At 40.9% G+C, this 17,939-nt stretch overlaps 1 protein-coding gene across 1 annotated transcript in view; it reads left to right on the forward strand.

Annotated features, from left to right (window-relative positions):
• ntsr1 (neurotensin receptor 1 (high affinity)) overlaps positions 1-17,939 on the forward strand; it is a 63,591-nt gene that overhangs the window by 18,373 nt on the left and 27,279 nt on the right. The window contains exons 2-3 of the mRNA XM_068339436.1: positions 9,440-9,641; positions 13,143-13,227. Coding sequence (XP_068195537.1) covers positions 9,440-9,641; positions 13,143-13,227 — 287 coding nt within the window. The remainder of the gene's footprint in view (positions 1-9,439; positions 9,642-13,142; positions 13,228-17,939) is intronic.

Raw genomic sequence — 17,939 nt, forward strand, 5'->3', positions numbered from 1 at the left:
GGTTCTGGGTTTGCGTCCCGCTCCGTGCGGAGTTTGCATGTTCTCCCTGTGTCTGTAGGTTTTCTCCGGGTTCTCTGGCTTCCTCCCACCCTCAAAAACAGGTTAATTGACCAGTCCCAAATTGACCGTAGGAATGAGTGAGTGTGCGGTTGTCTCTGTGTGACAACACGGTGAACTGGCCCGGAGTTTCCCCCACCTCTCGCCCTAAGCCAGCTGGGATAGGCTCCAGCTTTCCGTGACGCGCGACAACGGATGAAGTTGTCATGACAATGCATGGATGGATGTTTATCAGCAGTCAGAGCGGAGGTTGAATTTAGCCACTCCTCTCCTCAAAACTGGCTAAAAGGAAGGTGGACACTGAGAGCAGAGGGATTCAAGCCAGGTGGGAGTCAAAGTGTATTCAGACAGGTAAAAGGTGAACCTGTATGTCTTCTACAAAGTTTGCACGTTTCATCCTCGACACAATGCCCCAGCTGTGCATCCAAGCTGCTTGGATGCTCTCTATGTTTTGTAACACAGACGTCTGCGAATAATTGTTCTCTCTGATGAAGCTAAACAAAACAACACACAGGAGCCGTCTGACTGATAAATATCTTCAATCAATTCCTAACCTCTGAGTTTAGGATTTCCTAAGCTCAGAGCCTGACCCTGAACATTCATGAACTTGTATGAAAGATGAGACACCATCAAATATCAGGGCCAGCCTCAGACAAGTGAGCATCACGGAGCAGTAATGTATTTTCAGTTTTATATTCAGTTAAAAATTTTACATTTGTTTCTACGAGACATGATGTCTCTTTGAAGGATGTATTATTTTGTCTGTGTGCCATAGATTTTTGTATTTTATTTTATCTATTCATATTTATTTCAGTTGAATGGACTCAGGGAATATTGCAGACAAGAGAAATGATACATCTGATTTGATTTTTTTAATTTTACTATTTGAAAGCACTGATTGGTAGGATTGTAGAGCAGCACAATATTTTTTTATTTTTTTATTTGTACAATAATGCATTATTATTGTGCATGCACAACATTATTATTGTTCATGCAATAATTCATGCACAATAATGTATTTTCAGTTTATAATGGATGCAATTTCATTTATGCATTTATTTTGATATCAAGGAACATATTTTGTTTTTGGAGGACATTTACTTTTTTGCTGTTTGCTTGTTGAAAAGGTTTCCCCTTGAAGTTAATGACAGCAAATTTGTTTTTTTGTGATTGTGTATTTGACTTTGATACCCCTGCTTTAAATGGACAGACTGACTGATGAAGCTTGAAGACACCTTTGATCCTCAATAGAGGACATGTCTTCATTCATTAGATAGGGGCGGCAGTGGCTCAGGGGTAGAGTGGGCGGTAGAGTGTCCAATGTTCCAAGATCGGCGGTTTGATTCCCACTCCCTCCCAATACCTGGGAGTGTGAGCTGACAGTGGGAGGTGTCAGTTCACCTCTGGAGCACTGCCAAGTCGCCCTTGAGCAGGGCGCCGTCCCCCTTAAAAGTTGCTCATTTGGGCTCATGCGTACAGGCCCCTTGTGTTTGTAATTGTTTGTTCAGGGCCTGTACACACATACTGTATATCTTCTCCTTTCGGCTTTTCCCTTCAGGGGTCGCCACAACAAATCAGTTGCCTCCATCTAACCCTGTCTTCTGCATCCTCTTCTCTCACACCAACTACCTTCATATCCTCTTTCACTACATCCATAAACCTCCTCTTTGGTCTTCCTCTAGACCTCCTACCTGGCAGTTCAAAACTCAGCATCCTTCTACCAATATATTCACTATCTTTAGCTCCGCATTTAACACTGTCGTCCCCTCCAAGTTAATCATTAAACTTGGTGATCTGGGCATCAACACCCCCATCTGTTACTGGATAATGAACTTTCTGAGTAACAGACCCCAGCATGTTAGGTCAGGTCACAACTGCTCAACCACCATCACACTCAACACAGGGGTGCCACAGGGCTGTGTGCTGAGTCCATTCCTCTACTCCCTCTTCACCCACAACTGCAGACCTGTACATGGATCCAACTCCATCATCAAATTTGCGGACGACACAACGGTGATTGGCATCATCAGTAACAACAATGAGACAGCCTACAGGGAGGAGGTACAGCACCTGGCCGCCTGGCGTGCTGACAATAATCTGCTCCTTAACACCAGCAAGTCGAAGGAGCTCATCATTGACTACAGGAGGGTGAGAGGAAGCATGCACAACCCCATTCACATTAATGGGATGGCTGTGGAACGTGTCTCCAGCTTTAAATTCCTGGGGACACACATCTCCGAGGACCTCTCCTGGTCCACTAACACCTCCTGCCCACAGACTGTTTGTCTTTCTGCCCTCCGACAGGTGCTTCAGGAACCTCCGGACCAGAAAGCAGGAGGCTGAGGAACAGCTTTTTCCCCAGAGCTGTTTCCCTACTGAACTCTGCCCCCCGCTAACCCCTCCACGCATCGCCACACATCTTTCAGCCATCTAAAAAATATGTCCACATTACTTAAACCTGTATAGTATGTTCACACCACAACAAACTGTTATCCATCTGTATAATATATATAGTATATTTCTCATCTCTCTACCCGCTCTACCGCTGGGCAGTGGCTCAGCGGTAGAGCGGACGTCTTGGAACCAGACAGCGCCCAGCCATCGGCGGTTCGATTCCCGCTCCAGCCAGACATCCTCGTAGTGTGAGCTGACAGTTGGAGGTGTCAGCTCACCTCCCAGCCACTGCCGAGGCGCCCTTGAGCAAGGCGCCGTCCCCCCCACAAGCTGCTCATTGGGGCGCACCCCCGAAGCTGCGACCCGTCCCTCCACCTCCCTGTACTCATTGTTATTAACTGCATGCCTACAGGCCCCTAGTGTGTGTTGTGTTCAGGGGCCTGTATACAATGTTTGTGTGTGTGTGCTGACTAACACATATATATATGCATGTACAAAAAACTGGAGAGGAAAACATAATTTCCCCATTGTGTGGACTATTAAAGGTGGATTATTATTATTATTATTATTATCTGTAAAATATGTCCATAGTACTCTGTATAGCATGTTAATATCACTCATTTTATCAATATATCCATATATTATGTCCACTTATACTCACTGCACTTTGGCCTGTATATTGATATTTTTCCATATTTGAAAACCACTCTGGTCTGTATATTCTTGTATAGTTTGTTCATAGCACCACATATGTATAAATATACAGTATATCACATGCGAAAATCTGTATAACCTGTAATTGACTTTAAACTAATTGCACTTCTGGTTAGATACCAAACTGCATTTTCTTACATTGTATTTGTACATGTGTAATGACAATAAAGTTGAATCTAATCTAATCTAATCTCTGCTCTGGACATGTCCAAACCATCTCAGTCTGGCCTCTCTGACTTTATCTCCAAAACCTCTAACACGTGCTGTCCCTCTGATGTACTCATTCCTGATCCTATTCCTCCTGGTCACTCCCAAGAGAACCTCAGCATCTCCATCTCTGCTACCTCCAGCTCTGTCTCCTGTCTTTTCCTCAGTGACACTGTCTCTAGACCAAACGTCATCGCTGGTCTCACCACAGTTTTGTACACCTTTCCTTTCATTTTAGCTGAAACTCTTCTATCACACATCACACCTGACACTTTTCTCTACCGTTCCATCCTGCCTGTACACGCTTCTTTACCTTTTTTCCACACTCTCCATTGCTCTGGACTGTTGACCCCTAGTACTTAAAATCCTCCACCTTCTTGATCTCTTCTCCCTGTAACCTCACTCTTCCACTTGGCTCCTTCTCATTCACACACATGTACTCTGTCTTACTGCGGCTAACCTTCATTCCTCTCCTTTCCAGGACAAACCTCCACCTCTCTAGCTGCTCGTCCACCTGTTCCCTGCTCTCACTCCAGATCACAATGTCATCTGCAAACATCAAAGTCCATGGAGATTCCTGTCTAACCTCGTGTGTCAGCCTGTCCATCACCATAGCGAACAAGAAGGGGCTCATAAAGCCGGCCTTCAATTCCCATAATTCAATTCAGGCTTGTCCACTTGAGATCTGTGCACGCTCACATAAAAAGGGCGGAGGTTGCTGCATGCGACCAATCGCAAACATGCAACAAACCGGCCCGAGCCACATATTTCACAATGGAGGAGCAAACAATAATTAATAAATACGAGAAATACAAATCAATAATCCAGGCAAAAAGCAACACAGTTGCTGCTGCCAAACGGCGCAAGGATCGCTGGCAAAAAATCGCCGGCTGTGTCAATGCGGAAGTTAGTGCCATTATATTACTTCCCCACTATGACTGCACTTGTATATCTGACTACAGTAACATTTGTTTGTTCCATAAGTGTGTGTATGACATTTTTCGTTATGGTATGTGATTGTAGCCCCCGCGACTTTATGAATAGCTCTACCTACTGTGTTCTTCCCGAGGTTTTTGGCATCGCCAACAGAGTACATAAAAGTACCTATCAATGAATCAATCAATCCATGATTTACTTAAACAAATAATTGATTAATGGCATTTTATCTGTGGCTTGCTTGTAACCCATCCAACGAGGGATTTAAGGACATCATAATAATTACGAACATCGCTAAGAATTATATTAACTGTGGCAAAGAACCTCAGTGCAATGCACACTGTCTACAGGACTGTCAGTGCGTGGTTGTGGTGCGTTACATTACTAATGTAAAGCTCCAGCAGCTGGCAGATGTAATGTAACCCCTCTCCCCAAAACCTGTACCTTTCGTACAGTTCAGGCAATTCAAATGGATTACAGCAATCTCTAAATATTCTCTCGCACCTGAGCGCTCTTCGCACAAGCTGTGCACCAAGATCCACCGGGTTCTCATAAAACGGACAGCCCATTTTCCAAGAGAACTGATTGGTCAGTAGGTGGGGCTGTTATACCTGTTGAGCTCTGATTGGTCAGTAGGTGGGGCTGTTATACCCGCCGAGCTCTGATTGGTCAGTAGGTAGGGCTGTCATACCTGCTGAGCTCTAATCCTGAACTTATCCTGCTCTGGAGCAGGTTAGGTGTTCAGCATAGGTTACCGCGACAAAATAGCCTGATAGAAAGTCAGCCACCTCTATGGTACCGAAAAGCCAGGGTTAAGCCTGAAGTTATCTCGCTAAGCCGTAATCCAGCTTTATGGTACAGGCCTCAGGTGATGTGCATCTCTGCAATGAGAAGGGGTGTGGTCTAATGACATCAACACCCTATATCAGGTGTGCATAATTATTAGGCAACTTCCTTTCCTTTGGCAAAATGGGTCAGAAAAGGGACTTGACAGGCTCCGAAAAGTCAAAAATAGTGAGATATCTTGCAGAGGGATCCAGCACTCTTAAAATTGCCAAGCTTCTGAAGCGTGATCATCGAACAATCAAGCGTTTCATTCAAAATAGTCAACAGGGTCACAAGAAGCGTGTGGAAAAACCAAGGTGCAAAATAACTGCTCATGAACTGAGTAAAGTCAAGCGTGCAGCTGCCAAGATGCGACTTGCCACCAGTTTTGCCATATTTCAGAGCTGCAACATCACTGGAATGCCCAAAAGCACAAGTAATACTCAGAGACATGGCCAAGGTAAGAAAGGCTGAAAAATGACCACCACTGAATAAGACACACAAGCTGAAACGTAAAGACTGGGCCAAGAAATATTTCCATACGGATTTTTCGAAGGTTTAATGGACTGATGAAATAAGAGTGAGTCTTGATGGGCCAGATGGATGGACCCGTGGCTGTATCAGTAAAGGGCAGAGAGCTCCAGTCCAACTCAGATGCCAGCTAGATGGAGGTGGGGTACTGGTATGGGCTGGTATCATCAAAGATGAGCTTGTGGGACCTTTTCGGATTGAGGATGGAGTCGAGCTCAACTCCCAGTCCTACTGCCAGTTTCTGGAAGACACCTTCTTCAAGCAGTGGTACAGAAAGAAGTCTGCATCCTTGAAGAAAAACATGATCTTCATGCAGGACAATGCTCCATCACACGCATCCAAGTACTCCATAGAGTGGCTGGCAAGAAAGGGTCTAAAAGAAGAAAAACTAATGACATGGCCTCCTTGTTCACCTGATCTGAACCCCATAGAGAAACAATGGTCCCTCATCAAATGTGAGATTTACAAGGAGGGAAAACAGTACACCTCTCTGAACAATGTCTGGGAGGCTGTGGTTGCTGCTGCACACAATTTTGATCGTCAACAGATCAAAACACTGACAGAATCCATGGACAGAAGCCACTTCAACTTCCATAAATATTCAATTTTGATATTAATTCATGTTTTGGGTTCCTTAAGAACATGGTTGTTAATAATAATAAAATAATAAAATGAATCCTCAAAAACACAACTTGCCTAATAATTCTGCACTCCCTGTATTTACAACTTCTACACCACTCATTGGCTCTAGCTGAACAAAAACTAATCCTGGTTAACATGCAAGTCAGTTGTTATAACTCTCACCTAGCAGCACCCTATCCTCCTTTCATTTATTCAGATTATTGCTCCATTTTTGTTTGCACAGAGCATTGCATTCTAAGTTTGATCAAACATCAGAGTATAATTTCCCTCAACATAACTGTTAATTTGAATAAAATTAACTAGGTAGTCAGTATGTTTTCATAATTTATATGCAAGATGATTCCTAGCAACAGAAGGTGGTAATACATTCACATATATGCAGAATTAATTTGATTAAATTAGCACTGACTGACTTTGGGGACATGCCGCAGAAAACATAGCCCTATTATTATTATTCATAATTTTCTCTTTTGATGCATGTCTGTGATTCATCCCACTATAACTCATTTACCCTCACCTCCCATGCTCTCTCTTGGCTCCAAAAGCACTCCTCTTATATTCTGTCCACCATCCATCTGTCTTAAATATAACATTTTTTAATTTTCAAATAACACTGTGGAATATGTTGTGATTAATAAAGAAATGATTGGCTCACTCATGCAAATGATTGTTATTCTTCTACAATTAAATGTTAGAATGTATTTTTTTCTGCTTAATTGTGAACATGCAAAAACAAAATCAGATGTGACACAGCAGGAGGGTCACAAATAATTGAGTGAATCTTGAGTGAAGCCTCTACTGGGGAGATCAGAATGATTGACCTTGGGAGCCACAAGGAAAGTTGTGCCTTCCTTCATTAATCTTTTAAAACTGAAAAGTCCCATTATGCTTTTCAATGGTAGAAAGAATCACTTTCACTTCTATTATCCTGTTGTTTACTCTTATGCAGCGGATTCATTCATTCATTGATCTTCATTCAACCTCTGTGCGCCGCGGAGCCACACACAGACAGACAAACACACACTCACACACTCCCACCTACGGAAACTTTGAAGCCGGCCAATTAATCTGAAGTGAATGTTTTTAGAGGAGGGAGGAGGCTGGAGAACCTGGAGAGAACCCACAGAGATATGGCAAGAACATCCAAACCCCGCACAGAGCAGGACGTGAACCCATAACCACCTCGCTGTGCGGCAACAGCGCTATCCACTGCACCACTATGCCGCCCTGCAGAGGATTAATGATACTTAATTGGAGAATTAGCTGCTTCAAACATTAATCTTTATGCACCAAAGTCCTAATTTCACATAACAGTCACAGATTGACATACAAATGTGTGTATCTATGGAGTAGACTATATTATATGTTGGTAGACACCTGATTCTTGGTTCTCTATAATGAGGACAACCTCGTAGTCTTCTATAAGACTTTGGACCATATTTGTTTATTGTAGCCATTCAGCCAAACAAGGTTATTTCATGCCAGGGAAAATATAACAAGTGTTAAAATCATCCCATTATGAAAAACACATTTTTTCAGGTCTCTACAGATACGTACATAGTGGTCGTCCCTAACCCGACCAAATCCTAGACTCTGCAAAAAAAGATTTTGCATCAACAGATATTAAATAATGAAAAATCCACAACGAATATGTTCGTATTTGTAAGAGTTCAATTTGTGACGTAAACAAATTGAATGATTGATAGAGTAAACTTACCTGAGTCACATTTGATTTTCCAGGCTGGTAAGGGAGTGGTCATACCTGAGGGGAAGTTGGTTCAGGGTATGGTAGCGGTGTGTGGTAACGACCTGGCTCAGAGCTACACACTTAAAGTTCCTCACAGTCAGCTAGCATGTGGCTAACTAGTTAGGTCCACTTCAGTTGTGTTTGTGTGTGGTTTGTGACATAGGTTAGTGGACGGGAATAAAGTAGGGAACAGCCAACAGTTCAATATACTTTCTTCTACCTTTATTTAGTCTGCGTTAGCCGGTGTTGTTAGCCAGCAATCTCGCTTTGTCCTTGACAATTGTCGGGGAAACATTATTATATCCTGTTTGTAATCATCTCTCGTCTCCACTGATTTCCATCCCATGTGCTAACACTATGTGTTTTCTCCAAAAAAATCCCTGCGATCACCGGCCGGTCTCATTGTGTTTACACAATAAGCCACAAGCTACTTTCAGCAGATTGAGAAAGCAACTTCACACTTAACGCAGACAATTCAACAGTGATATCATGGAAAACAAGAGCGCAAAACACGAGAGGAATAAGAGCGAAACACAGTACATCGTAACAAAGTTACTGAGAGTTATCATGCGGCACATGTAAACAAAGCACATATGAACGCGAGGGCAAATGGAGGTATTGATAGAGGCAGCTCAGAGGGGGGGGGGGGGTGATAGAGAGAGCTCAGAACCACGCCCCATTAACACGGAGCGTTTCAGAGTGAAAGTGATTTTAACCATATTCAATCAAAGATATTGAGGACCACGGATAACTTTGGGGCAAGACATTTCAAATACAGTGTAGTTGGACATCTGGCAGCTGCATGACATGAAATAGAAAAGGCATGATATGGGACCTTTAACATTACCAAATAATAAGCAATCGGGACCAAGTCCATCCATCCATTTTCTGACTGCTTCATCCGCTTGCGTGGGTCACGGGAAGCTGGAGCCTATCCCAGCAGTCATAGGGCGTGAGGCGGGGCAAACTTCGGGTGCATTGCCAGTGCACCGCGGCAGGTCCAAATCGTGATTTCCAAAACAATAGTCAAGCCCTACTTTGTTCATATAGGAAATAAAGTCCTATCTCCACAAGAAGTTCTGGTTCAGTCTGTTACAAAAACGCTTGCATGTAAACAGGCTGGCTGGGTTCCCATTCAAAGCCCTGTTATCAGTGGAAAGCTCACTTTGTCTCCCCAGCCACAGAATCCACATTTACCGTAAACAGGATAACAAAATAAAATTATGGTGTAATTTCTCCAGATTTTCAATCCTATAGTGGAGTCCAATCCCAGGGTTTGGAACCCATTACATGAGGTTCTCAAGAAATGATGTGATGTTTTCTCCCAGTATGCCAACTCTAAAGATTAACTACTGTTTTTGTCCCTTTGTGTTTCCTTGCCAACAGGTAAATGCATTTCTGTCCTTTGTGATACCAATGGTGGCCATATCAGTACTGAATGGGGTCATAGCCAATCACCTGTTGCAAATGTTCCGTGAAGCAGAGCAAGACAATCGTGTCTGTATCGTCGAGGGAAATTCCACAGTTCTAAATGTCACCGTAGAGCCCAACCGTGCACAGTCACTTCGGCATGGAGTTCTCGTCCTACGTAAGTGAACTTTCAGTATGTGAAGGTATACCTCTTAAATACTCTGTCAGGCTTTTTATTATGATCTAATCACATAGGAATCAGTTTTGTTTTTGTTTATTGATGAGCAAGTTATCCATGAAAATATTCAGGATTTTCAGACTCCAACACTATTATCCATCCCATTTAGTTGGATCACGTCATTAGAAATGTGTGTTAAATGTTGAGTTGTAAAAGATGACAGCTATGTTTACAATTTTGCAAGTGAATCACAGGTTGAAATTGATTAGTGACTGAGAATGTGTTTAAGGTTTTAGCAGTCTTAACACAAGCCAATAATCAGTCCAAAAGTAACCCTAATGGTCTACTCTGCCCAGTCATAAAGCCTCTGATTTGTTCAAAAGTATAGCTGGATGAAAGTATTTAGCCATTTTTCTAACTTGGCCCTCCGAGTTGCAGGTCCTGAGGGCGTGTTGTGGTCAGCTGGCAGTTGGTCCTCAGTGACTGAGAAGCGTTGTTTACTAGAACTAAATGTTGCCCACATGGCAACGGAAGCAATGGAGTTGAACAAAACATTAAGAGTTTGTTTCTAACCGAGGTTTGAAAAATCATCTGATCATCACTGTGTGCAGCATAATATGTTGGCTTTGGTAAGACTGTGAGGTTTAGGTTTAGGGTTATTAATACTTGTTACACTATGAACGCGCCCCCACGTTCACATGATGTTTTTAAACCATTCGTAACAAATAAAGTCTGTCACCTGGATTGCTGTGGGCATGTTTACGCAACAGTATAGATATGAAACTGTCTTCCAGTTTTTATTTGGAGCCGATTGACCTCGGAAAACCGGAGATATGATTGTTTACATTTGATCTAAAACAAGCGGTTCAAATGGCCTCTTTTATTGGTATAATCAGATGGCAGGCGCCATATTTCTGTCCATGTAGTCGCAATCGTACAAGCGGGGATGCATGTATTCATGTGATTCAAACATGTCTCGCAATTTGTGCATTTTGCCATGTGATGCAAACATGTGTCGCGATTCATGCATTTCACATGGCACTGAATCTTATTTTGAAAAGTTCCTTTGAATAGTGGCATAAGTGACACAAACTGTATATAGTTATGTTAGAAGCCTATGGCAACCTTTTGGAGTTCAAAATCAATTCGATGAGCATGTTCTTTGGCTTTTATGTGCAATTCAAACGGACTACAGCTATGTAATTACAGAAATCCAAAGCTATGAAAAAAACTGATGACAGAAGAAACAGACAGGGGAAGTAATCAGACAAGACAGACGAGAAAACTCAAAATGGCTGAAGGCAAAGATTTAAGAGGTAACATTGTGTTCATAGTAGGAATCACTAAACCCAACATGTTCACACTGATATACGTGTCAAAAATAGAAGATGGCTTCGTAATAACTGCTTCTGATCAGTGTGTGTTTGTAAAGGTTATGATTGACTACCATTTTGGGACTGATTGAAAGGGATAAATAGCCAAGAACTAAATGGATCCATGGATACGGGCGCAAACACAGGCGTAAACACACCCTTGAAGACACACTGTCATGAGGAGCGGGAGTATATGTAGAACACCAGTACCGAAGTCTTCTTCCATAATTTATTCAGAACAACCAAAAATCAAGGAAACAAAAGAAAACTCACAAAGACCAGCAAACTAGATGTGCAGGCAAGGGTACAAAACAATCTAGCACAGAACCAAAAGGGAGTCAGGCTTAAAAAGCCTCAGGCTAATCATCCTGATGAAGTCCAGGTGTTGAGATGAGGGACAGGTGTGAACACGAGATTCCGCCCAAAATTTCGGCCTCTCCTCCTACCACAACTCAGCACAGCAGAGCAGCAACACGGAATTGTGGCACACACACAAACACACACACACACACACACACACACACACACACAGTGTGGAACCCTGGCGTAAAATTTTAGCAGATGAGGGTGTCTGATTTAATATCCATTACTTTGGGGTAACTTCATATGAAACATTTTGGAATCACAACATAGTATATAAAGCGGATTAAATACAAGTTGCTTTATTTTTTTGTGATGTGCAGTGATAATAAAATTTAATCAAATCTAAAATAATCTAATTTAATATCTAATCTGATCTAATATGCCCTTCCTGACGCAACCCTCTGTATTTATCCGGGCTTGGGACCGGCACAATAAGACACTGGCTTGTGTCCTCTTGCAGCTACATTAATCTGATCTAATACGTAATACTGTATAATTTAATCTAATCCAGCTACACTTCTGAAAACCTTCCATTGCCTTGAATGCAAAATTCAAACCTGGCCCTGAAAACATGCAGATGGAAGATATGTTCTTCCAGTAGTTTTTGAGAAAACCAATTATGTATATGTGTCTGCCTGTTGCTTTCAAGACTATCCTTGATTTAAAAAAATGGTCTGGAACCTTCTACTTACAATGTGGGGGTTGCTGCATTGAACTCTGGGAATCACAGCTGGGTTCTTTCAGAAAGCTGTTACAGAACTACTAACAACAGGAGCCATTATCATCATGGGCTGCCTTTATATGTCGACAGTTTGAAGACCCAGAGTCATAGCTTTGTAGCTTTGTCATATTTCAGTGCTCAGCGGGCAACAAGTCCAAAACACCTTTCATATCACCTGTGATATTCATTCATTCATTCATTCATTCATTCATTCATTCATTCATTCATTCATTCATTCATTCACTCATTCATTTTCTACTGTTCATTTGGGCACAGGGATTGCTGGAGCCTATTCCAGCTGATTTGCGGGCGAGAAGCGGGGAAACACTCCGAGCATGATGCTAATGAATTGGAGAGCCACATGGAAAACAACCACTCACACACACTCTCACCTCACCTACAGACAATTATGGGATGATCAATTAACCTGACATGAATGTTTTTGGAGGTGTGAGGAAGCCGGAGAACCCATGCAGACACGGGGAGAACATGCAAATCCTGCACAGAACAGCACTTGAACCTACGATGTTTTTTACATAGAAACATTTGTGAAAATTTAAGGTGAATTTAAATTCTGCAGTAATTTACATTTCATTAAATGCTATACATTTTCCAACACAATTGAACTAAAACCATTGAAAAACTTTTTAGTTCAAACCTCTTCTAACAACCATTTGTCAGAGGGTTTTCCACAACTATGCAATATCTTCTCAGCCAAGATTATGATGATGTTGCCATGAAAACGGATTACTGTCAGTGAATACATCACTGACATTTACTGAATTTTTAATAAGACAGCTTCTTGACACATACGTCAGTTTCAATAAATGATGAAAAATAAACATGGTGCTGATTTATTAACATTAAAACACACACACACACACACACACACACACACACACACACACACACACACACACACACACACACACACTATAAACATTATATGCACATTTTGCAAAATATCTCCCTTTCTCATTAATTTGGTAATTGTCCTTATCTAACATTTTCTCAATTCTTTTCTTCTCTCTGTTTTTTGTACAGGAGTGGTGGTAATCGCCTTTGTCGTCTGCTGGCTGCCCTATCATGCTCGCCGACTCATGTTTTGTTACGTGTCTGAGTGGTCAGAGTGAGTAAGGATAATCTCCAGCAGTTTGAGTTCTCTTGGATTTTTTTCCACCAGTGCTGAGCAACATCAGTACACATAGAAATACTTTTACATTTATTCAAACGTGAAGAAATCCTCACTCACACACATAAAACACATATGGACACACAGATATACATCTGTAAATACACACACTCACATACACATGCACACACATTGGATAGTCATTAGTTAAGAATGTGTGACTGAGCAGCAGGACAGCAGCTTGATGAAATTACCTTGATGTAATTACTGTCCAATCAGCCAAACCAAGTAAAGGGGCTACGTGCTGTGTGAGTCATACTGTGTGAGCTCAATGCGATTTAGCTTGAATATAGGGAAGTACTAGGTATACAAAACTGTGGTTAGACCAGCGATGTTGTTTGGTCGTGAGACAGTGTCACTGAGGAAAAGGCAGGAGACAGAGCTGGAGGTAGCAGAGATGAAGATGCTGAGGTTCTCTCTGGGAGTGACCAGGACAGATAGGATCAGGAAAGAGTACATCAGAGGGACAAGCACATGTTAGAGGTCTTGGACATAAAGTCAGAGAGGCCAGACTGAGATGGTTTGGACATGTCCAGAGGAGAGATAGTGAATATATTAGTAGAAGGATGCTGAGTTTTGAACTGCCAGACAGGAGGCCTAGAGGAAGACCAAAGAGGAGGTTTATGGATGTAGTGAAAGAGGACATGAAGGTAGTTGGTGTAAGAGAAGAGGATGCAGAAGACAGGGTTAGATGGAGGCAAGTGATTTGCTGTGGCGACCCCTGAAGGGAAAAGCCGAAAGGAAGAGAAGAAGATAGTGAAGTACTGTGATCGAGATGTCAACCAAATAAATTCATTACAGATTGTTTAGGAAAAAAAAAAAGCTAAAAAGAGAATGAAATGATAAAACAGGATATTAAAAGCCACAGTGCAGTGTAAAATATCAACCGTTAATGTGATTTAATGGTGGGAGTGGTATATAGAAAATTCTTCAGCTGTGATTTAAAAGAACTGAAAGTCGCAGCAGACCTAGTTTTCTGAGAGTTTGTTCCAGATATGCGAGGCAACAAAACTAAACGCTGCTTCTCCGTGTTTAGTTTTTTCTCTGTGTACAGAAAGTAGACCTGACCCAGATGACCTAAGACGTATGGATGGTTCATAATTGTCACGGCTTGAACAAGACTGGTGGTGAGAACCCAAAAGCAGGACAGTGAAGCAGGCGGGTCAAGTCTCAAAACAGGTTTAATAAGACAGGCAGGAATCTGGTGCCGGGGAATCAGTCCAAACAGGAGACGAATCAGACAGACAGAAGCAAACAGGCAGAGCCCAATAATCAGGCAGTTCATACAGAAAGGGAATCTGAAATAACTGGGCAGACAAATCCGAAGAGGGGTTATGACAGGCAGGGTCCAAGAAACTAGCAGGATCGAAACAAGGTCAAAAGGTAAGACAGGATAGAAACGCTGGAAGGTAAGGACGAACACTGACAATCTAGCAGAGACCTGAGGGCTGAGCTGGTATGTGAAGAGTGGTGGCTGATTAGAGGAGTGACTGCAGGTGAGCAAAGGGAAGGCAGTTGCAGAGAATGAGCTGTTTGCAAGTGGGACCAGATCTGGAATGACAGATATGTTAGTAAAGGGAAACAGGATAATAATTGTCAAGAGACGTGACAAAAATGGCCCAAAGACATTTAATGCTTTATAAACCAAAAAATAGTCTCTGTCCTTTAAGTGGGATTCAACCCAGTTTAAAATTGTATCAGAAAGTCCAAACCACTTTCAGATCTAGTAGAACTAGTGCTGTAACTTTGTCACTGTCTGTTTTTCAATGTACAGTGCGCCCTCATGTATTTCTCTATTAACACTTGAGACTACACCTCATTGTAGATTTTTGGTATGCAGTCACATGATACCGTACGCGCATTCTATTGGCTGATGGCACCTTGAAGTACTCTCTGTTCTGTCACTCTCGGACTTTTGTGAGACACAAAAGTGCTTTAAACAGTTGGTAAGAGTGCTGGAAAAGGTAATAAAGATAAAGGTGGTTTAATATCAGTATGGGGAGGGTTCATAAATGTTTAAATTACCATAAATAATAAGATAAAAAGATTGTGATCTCGATCACATTGTAATTGTATTGTAATTGTCAGCATTTGTGTGTACGTCCGTTAGTCCGCCGCCTGTCTGTAGCCCCCTATGACAAACAGCTTGTTGTTAATCACTGCAGTGTGAGAATAAAAGTCATTGTGATTGGTCAGCATTGGGGGGTATTTTACACCACTCATTTGTCTGTGAGTCGTAGGCCTGAAACACTTCTTGAATTGGTGCTATTGTCACCACCGACCTATGAGAACAAAATAAAATAGCCATGTGAGTCTTTGGGTTCAAGATAGATAAATAGATAGATACTTTATTAATCCCGGAGGAAATTGCACATATCCACTGCTCAGGCATTACATAATGAATAAATACAGGGAAAACACCAGAAAAAAGAAACACTGATATCACAAGACATACCACAAGACATACACTACACTAACAGACACGTAGCATGAACAGGACAAAGCAAGCATGTCAAGTTTAACATATTGTGAAGTAGGGATGAGCGAGTACACCACTATTTGTGTCTGTGTCTGTTCAATCATCTAAATGATCTGTATTCGTATCTGTACTCTGAATGGGCGGGGGCTTAAACCGGAAGTGGGTGTGGTTTGACCAGAAATGGGTGGGGCTGATTTCCAGAACAGCCTCAAAATGAGATTTAAATCAATGTTTTTGATCACAAAAGTAAGAGAACTATTTACAGAACAAGTTTCTTATGAACTGAGAACATGAAGTGCATTAATGAATATAACACCTGCAATAGGAAAGTATGAACTACAAACTATGCATGAACAAGAATTGTCATACTCAACACAACTTTCTATTTTTTCTTTTTCTTTTGTTTTTAATTTTTATGATCAAACTTTTATTTTTTAAAATTATATATTTTACCACCTAAAGTTCTCTCCTTTATTTTTTCACACTAAGTTAAACAATGTTGATTAACACTAGAACTCCCAAGGCAGTCATTTTTACTGCTTTCAAAAGTTGCAATGCCATAACTTGGTTTAAAAAAAAACTTATCTACCAAGAGGAGCCTGACTTATTCTAAATGTGTGTATATTTTATTCTGACTTATTTGATCATTGAAATTTCAAAACACAAAACAGTAGTGACTGCTTATATATAATTTGGATTATCAGTAAAATATCAAAGAATAAATTTGTGTAATAGGTAAAAACACATTAGGACACTAAATTAAAACTATAATGAGTGTTCTATTTATGTAATTGACACAACATAGCTTCTCTGCAATTTCACATCCAAATTACAACTTTGAAATAAAAACAAATGTAACTCTGTGAAATAAAAACAATATATCCTGCTTCAAAATATGTTGGTGTCATCATTAGACCTTAACAATGATATTAACTATTATGAACAATCCAAAATTCTGTGGTGGCTGCCAGCCAGCTGGAGACACTGATGTTATGAAGCCAAGATCCCACTACCTTATGACATCTGACACAACTATCCTTCGCTTTATTTTTCTTACACATTTGCTTTATTTTTTTAACACATTCTTCACTTGGAACTGCCTTCTCCTCTCCATCTTCTGCTGTTCCAAATGGGGCTCATGCACCATCATTTGTCAGGGTTTTGCTTTCATGTATCCTGAGCAAAGTTCCTTTACGAGTCACATCATGAGGTTCCTCTGTGACATCATTTTATTGGTGCACTTCTTGAACAGGATCAAAGCATTTATGGCAGCCAGGTTAAGAATATTATGAAACACCACAAATGACCATCATCATGTAGGAGCTTACACTGAATATTTCCTCCCAATTTGATCAAACACATCTACTCCAACCTTTTTAAAAAAAAAAAAAAAATTATTTCAGGCAAGGCAAGGAAGAAAAAATAAATAATTAAATAAGCAAATAATAAGCAAAGCACGTAACAACTCAACCATCAACTCAATACAATTCTGTCTGAAAAGGAGTGGGAAGAAGAAAATTTATTTAATCCCACCCCAGTTCCTCATTCAGTGATTAACACATTGAGCTTCAATGCTACTTCATTCAAGGACAATTATACAATAATTGCATCATGGTGGCATCACCATAGGCAACAATACTTATTACATTGTAATAACAATTTATACAACAATGTTAGGAAAGGCACAATATACCAACAATGGTAATGGACAAAATACCAACAACAGTAATTAACAAAATACAAACGATGGTAAGGAAACATTGAGCACATGTTAACACTACAAAACAGAACAACAGCAGTTTCAGTTAAAGACCCTTATCTCTATATTTTGACCAGACACGATGTTTATATAACAGTTTGAATTGATGAGTACTTTGGCATTGCTTGTGTTGTGAGTCAATTTTGTTCCAGAGTTTCACTCCCTAGACAGACACACAAAAATGTTTTTACGAGTGGTTTGAGCTCTCAGCAATGACAAATATCTAAAACATCTCAAGTTATGACCCCTCACTGGAGTTATAAAGAATCGTTGGAGTTTTAGTGGTAATAATTTGTTGAATGCTTTATATGAAACTATTGATGTATTATATTGTACAAGATCATCAAATTTTAACAACTTTGACTGCGTAAATAGGTTATGCATATGTTTAAGAAAACCAACCTTGTGAAT

This window comes from Antennarius striatus, chromosome 2 (assembly GCF_040054535.1).
Source record: "Antennarius striatus isolate MH-2024 chromosome 2, ASM4005453v1, whole genome shotgun sequence".
Taxonomy (NCBI): Eukaryota; Metazoa; Chordata; class Actinopteri; order Lophiiformes; family Antennariidae; genus Antennarius; species Antennarius striatus.